This window comes from Canis lupus, chromosome 5 (genome assembly GCF_003254725.2).
Source record: "Canis lupus dingo isolate Sandy chromosome 5, ASM325472v2, whole genome shotgun sequence".
In the NCBI taxonomy this organism is placed as follows: domain Eukaryota; kingdom Metazoa; phylum Chordata; class Mammalia; order Carnivora; family Canidae; genus Canis; species Canis lupus.
The window spans coordinates 16,403,072-16,408,747 of record NC_064247.1 but is presented as its reverse complement, the minus strand read 5'-3'; the positions used below and the strand labels follow the sequence as shown (position 1 = coordinate 16,408,747).

At 60.3% G+C, this 5,676-nt stretch overlaps 1 protein-coding gene across 1 annotated transcript; it reads left to right on the top strand.

Moving 5' to 3' along the window:
* The first annotated feature begins 204 nt into the window (after positions 1-204).
* TAGLN (transgelin) lies at positions 205-5,408 on the top strand. The gene is made up of 5 exons (XM_025465396.3): positions 205-375; positions 3,690-3,879; positions 3,979-4,156; positions 4,445-4,547; positions 4,840-5,408. The coding sequence occupies exons 2-5, from the start codon at positions 3,700-3,702 to the stop codon at positions 4,982-4,984; spliced, it is 606 nt and encodes a 201-aa protein (XP_025321181.1). The 5' UTR covers positions 205-375; positions 3,690-3,699; the 3' UTR covers positions 4,985-5,408.
* Positions 5,409-5,676: the final 268 nt, after the last annotated feature.

The window sequence follows — 5,676 nt, the reverse complement described above, 5'->3', positions numbered from 1 at the left end:
CCAAGTCCAGACAGCGGGAAGGCCTTCGTGGTCCTGTCCATAAAAGGCTTTTCCCGGCGCTTCCCCGCGGCGGCGCGCCCCGCCCCGCCCGCTCCATCTCCAAAGCACGCAGAGAATGTCTCGGCAGCCCCGGCAGACTGCCCCGACTTGGTGTCTTTCCCCAAATATGGAGCCTGTGTGGAGTCACTGGGGGGGCCGGGGGTGGGAGCAGGCTGGGTTCTTCTGGCAGGGAGGGGGCTGAAGGGTGAGCCAGCGGGGGAGGCTGACATCACCGCGGCAGCGGCCCTTTAAACCCCCCACCCAGCCAGCGCCCCGTCCTGTCTGTCCAAGTTCAGACACGAGAGCTCTTTGCCTCCTGCGAGCCTAGGAACCCCTGTAAGTGCATGGATCCCCGGGCCGGAGGGAAGGTGGGCTAGGGCCTGACAGTAGTAGGGGGTGTGCTCGGGCGGGGCTCTGGGGGGTCCTGGTCTCCAGCTCCCTGGCATTCCTGATCTCCAGATGGGGAGGTGCTCCTCCTTGACGGGGGGATGAGGCTGCTAGAGTCCCATGTCGCTGGGACTGGGCAGCCCCAGGCTGCTTGAAATGTTTAGGGTGACTCGCTGATGCAGAGGGATTGATGGTGAGAACCTGGCGACTGGAGTGTGAGGGGGGTCCCCGGGCTCAGCCCTCATCACGCCTATGGGGTGATGGGCTTGAGGTGTTGACACATCTTGGAGTGTGTCAGAGCTTAGACACAAGGCTCTGTTTGGTGTCCATCTAGGAAGATGTCCAGGGAGGCCAGGAGGTGTGCAAGTACACCAGCACCCGAGAGCAGTGTCCCGCGGGAGCATACCCAGGGCCTAAGCAGCATAGGAGAGGCCCTGGGGAGCCACTGAGCCAGGCGTGGCAGGGCACAGAGACCTGCAAGAGCTGCTTTGCTGGATGCATGGCTCCTGCCATCCTCAGAAAATGGGAGGTGACCCCGCTGCTGGCAGAGGGGTGAGCGGTGGGCACTGCAGGAGCCTTGCTTGGGCCCTTCCTGAAGGATCTAGCTGGTTCCCCTCAGTGGTTACTATCCAGAGGATAGCAGTACATAGGGTCCCTCTTCTCTGTCCTCCGAATTTAGATGAGCCCTCCCTCCTGCCATGCTTGCTCTTATTCGCTGTGTTTTATTTCCAGGAGAGAGGGGGCCCAGGGGTCCTAGAGACGCCCTGGTTCTGCTAGCTTTTTTGCATTCCTGCTGGGAGCAGGTGCTCGCTGCCCCTTCACAGCTGGACTTTACTCTCTGTCTTAGGGGAGGGGAAGCTGACAGGAGCCACAAGGCAGGAGGGTCAAAGTGGAGGCTGTCCTGCCTCTCCTGTCCCGAGAGGCTTTATCTAGAAAGGCCTTCCCCTCTTCCTGTCCTCTTCCCAGCAGCAGCAAAGTGGGACTGGGGAGGTCTCAGTCAGAGGACTAAGAGGGATTTCTCAGAATCCTCCACTTTCAAACTCTTCACCAGGAGGGAGAAGGTGGGGTGGGGTGGGTGGGGTGCATTTCATCCCCCTCCCTGTTCTAAGCAAAACCCAAATACTGTCTCTAGATCTAGGAGCTGCAACTTCATGTACTTGTCACCATGAGCCTTGACAGCTTAACTGTCTGCTCTGAATCTCCTAGACTGAAAACTGGTGGGGTGGGGGGGGGCCCTCTGCTTCCACAGTCTGGGGGGAGGCAGGGAAGGTGGGGTGGGGAGTACAGGGGGGGGGGGCAGTGTGGAAGGTGGTGGATGCCTGGACCACAGGGGTGCATGTCGCCCGCCTGGGCTGGTGGGGTCAAGGCTGAGCTGGGTCGGGATGAAGGCTGCATCCAAGTCACCTGGTCCCTGCTGACCTGTGGGGCTCCTGGGCTAGTCTTTTGCCCTCCAGTGGCTGGGAAGCAGGGAAGCAGGTGTGAGACACACAGTAGGGTGGGGAAGGGAGGGACTGGCTGTTCATAGAGAAACAGAGAAGAGACTGCTTTTGGGTTCTCTGGTGTCAACTGGGTGGCCCAGCCCTCTGGGGCTTGCGAGTCTGAGAGAAGCGAGTTGCCCAATAGCTGGAATTTAGATGAGTCCATCTCGTGCTCTTTGTCTCAACCTTTGTTGTTCCCTCAGGGGATGACTTGGAAGAGGAGTGGAGGCTGGGGTGGGAAAAACAGTTTTTGTCGGTGGTGCAGGCGCAGGCTCTCCCCGTCACCACCAGGAGGCGACTCTGGGAGGGAGTCACAGACAGGGCTCCCTGAGGGCACAGCCCTCTGACATAGGGAACGTCCTGGTCCTCATCTGGGCACAGATGGGGAACTTGAATTCAGGACAGTTGTCAGCTGTGGGGCGAGAAAGAGTAGGGCAGCTCACTCTGCTTTCCGCAGTGGTGAGTGGGAGAGGGTCTGATTCTGGTGAGAGGGAGTCAGAGGAGTGTGCTGACTACCATCCTCAGCCGGGGGTCTCCCTCCCGACCTTTGACCTCTCCAGGGCCAGGCAGTGGCTCTGGCCTCATTTGGTATCTTTCTCGGAGGGCTCTTCCAGTGAGCTCTGGGCACCACCGCAGGCTGATACCTGGAGCCAGGTCACACTCCCCTTGAGCAGCCACGTCTGCCCAGAGGCCTACCTTACAGGCCCTGCTCCTGCAGCCTTCCCCCCACATTATGGGGCTCTCCCGAGCAGGGCCAGCCTCAGGCCTCCAGGACGGCAGCTGCTGCTGCTCTGCACAGGGAGGGGCTCCCCATGCTCTGGCTGGCAGATTCTTGGCTCTGGGATATCCCTGGAGGACTCTGGCTCCTAGGACTCAGCTACTGCAGTGGCGGGAGCCTGAGGGCACAAGGGAAAGTCGATGGATGGGTCCATCAGTCCTCTCCCTCTCTCTCTCCTGGCCCACTGAGGAAGTGCAGCTTCTCGGCCAAAGGCTCTTGGGTTTTGCTGGCTTCCTAGACCTTACCAGGGGTGGAAGAGTTCGAGCCTCTTCAGTAGCTACAGGCCAGAGGCTGAACTGACCTGGCAAAGAGCTGGTTTTGGGAGTTCCAGCTTCAGGGCTAGAGGATAAAGTGGCGGGAGAGGTAAGGTAACTCTGTAACTTAAGGCAGAACCAACAGATCACCTCACGCCCCGGCTGGACAAAGAAACCTGCTGCCTTATTTTGTGGGGGCAGTAGTGGCCTCCTGGAAGGCATTTCCAGTGCCTCTGTGGCCAATTTTGGCAAAGAAAGAATACTCTAGACCAGCGGTTGTCAAACTATGGCCACTACGCTAAATGCAGCCTGCTGTTTGTTTGTGTAAATAAAGTTTTGTTGGATCAAAGCCATGCTCACTTGTTTGTTTTGTCTAAGGCTGCTTTCGTGCTACAATGGCAGAGACCATATGTCCTGCAAAGCCTGAAATACTGTCTGCTTGTTCACAAAAATCGGTTTATTGGCCTTCGCTCTAGACTTCCAAAGATTCCACAGATCTCCTGTGTCTCTGGTCCCTAAGTTCAGAGAGGCTCCCTGGACTTAGGGGAGGAGCCTGGCCCAGACGGGCAGTGTCATGAAAACAAACCGAGGAAACAAGGGGAGGTCAATAAATGTCTAGGATGGATGGGTGCTCCCCCCGCCCCCGCTCCACCGCGTCCACCTGGAAGCCGGAAGGCCTGCCTGGCACAAGTGAAAGCACAGTTGCTCTCTGAGCCTCTGACCGCCTCCCTTCTCTGGCCTGTGCCACTTTAGCTCCTACAACATGGCCAACAAGGGTCCTTCCTATGGCATGAGCCGCGAAGTACAATCCAAAATTGAGAAGAAGTATGACGAGGAGCTGGAGGAGCGGCTGGTGGAGTGGATCGTCATGCAGTGCGGCTCCGACGTGGGTCGCCCGGACCGTGGGCGCCTGGGCTTCCAGGTCTGGCTGAAGAACGGCGTGGTGAGTGGCTCCCTGGGAAGGGGGGCTGGGGCCTTGGCGCCCTGCTGGAGTGGCGGGGTGGGCCCCCGAGTGAGCGCCCAGCTGCCTGTGTGCCCGCAGATTCTGAGCAAGCTGGTCAACAGCCTGTATCCGGACGGCTCCAAGCCGGTGAAGGTCCCCGAGAACCCTCCGTCCATGGTCTTCAAGCAGATGGAGCAGGTGGCTCAGTTCCTGAAGGCAGCGGAGGACTACGGGGTCACCAAGACGGACATGTTCCAGACCGTCGACCTCTATGAAGGTACAGAGAGAGGAAAGGGGTGGAGGGGGCAGGGGAGGGCAGAGGCTGAGGCAGGGGGGCGAGGACGGACGGAAGCCCGGCAGCTCCAGCTCTGCACGGCCGGGGCGGGATGTGCCCAGAGGACACCAGCCATCCGCACGGGGCGGGGGGGGGGGGGGGGGGGGGCGGTGCGTCCCGGGACCAGCCCCCCTGGGCGGCCCGCTTTCTGAGAGGTGGGGTGGGCCCTGCCGTGGAGCCCTGTATGCGCCATCCTGAAGTCCATCCCCATCCCTTTCTTTCTTCTCGCAGGCAAAGACTTGGCGGCCGTGCAGAGGACCCTGATGGCCCTGGGCAGCTTGGCGGTGACCAAGAATGATGGGCACTACCGTGGAGACCCCAACTGGTTTATGAAGTATGTGGCCGCAAGGGTTCCTTGTGCTCTAAGCCCATGTCCGTGCGGGGGGGGGGGGGGGGGCGGCCGGGGAGGTGGGGAAGCGGACAGTCGGGGGGTACGAAGCGAAGGCTAGCCTCGGGGAGCGTGGGTCCCTGCTACTTGCCAGGCTCCGTGGCGCAAGGGGCAAGCTCGGTGAAGGGAGCAGGAGCAGTGGGGCGGGGGCCACGGGATCGGGCTCGGAAGCACAGAGGAACGGAACTCCGGTGGAAGAGGTGCAGCCTGAGTCTCTGTCCTGGCTTCCCACTTCCAGGAAAGCCCAGGAGCATAAGAGGGAATTCACGGAGAGCCAGCTGCAGGAGGGAAAGCACGTCATTGGCCTACAGATGGGCAGCAACAGGGGGGCCTCCCAGGCTGGCATGACGGGCTACGGACGACCCCGGCAGATCATCAGTTAGAGGGAGGGGGCCAGGCCCCCGCCCTGCCCCTCCCCAGCTCGTCGGCCGCAGCCATCCTGCCTCGCCTGCCTCACCCACACCTGTGTGTTCCTTCAGCCCCGGCCAAGCTTCGAGGCTCCGTCACTGAGCAAAGGTGACCGCACTTGGGCAGCTCTCCCCCCACCCCTCAGCCTCAGCCCAACTTCTTGCCCCAAAGCACCGCTCCTCCTCCCAGCCCCCTTACCGTCTCCCGGTCTTTCCCCATCTGGGCCAGGCAGCGGGGCCATGGGCTGGGGGGGCCTGGGCAGGGGCAAGTCCACTATCCTCCTTGGCAGCAGATGCCCTTGAAGGAAACCCAGCCCAACCTCCCCCCATTTTTTTTGCTGGAATATTTTGGGGGTTGAAATTCAAAAAAGAAACAAATATATACAGCAATCTTTTCTCAGGCCTGGCTGGCAGAGTTTGATTTGCCCTAGTCACTTCTGGTTCCAGGAAATATGAGCAGGCAAGAGACCAGGAAACATTTACAGGTATTCCTGGCCGCCAGCTCTGAAGGACTCCTCGAATCCTAGGATCCTAGGAGGGGTCAGCGTCCTTCAGAGGACCAGGCAGAGGAGGAGGAGAGTGAACTTCAGGGACCGAAGGCCGGGAGGAGCGACTTGGCAACTGGCATTAGCTCTAGGAGGCTGAGGAAAGGATGGGGAAGGGCAGCG

Bases quoted from the DNA above. Each gene is read 5' to 3' on its own strand.
- TAGLN (XM_025465396.3), top strand. From the start codon at position 3,700: ATGGCCAACAAGGGTCCTTCCTATGGCATGAGCCGCGAAGTACAATCC. The intron at 3,880-3,978 runs GTGAGTGGCTCC...GTGTGCCCGCAG, and splicing joins TCTGGCTGAAGAACGGCGTG to ATTCTGAGCAAGCTGGTCAA. The intron at 4,157-4,444 runs GTACAGAGAGAG...TTCTTCTCGCAG, and splicing joins GACCGTCGACCTCTATGAAG to GCAAAGACTTGGCGGCCGTG.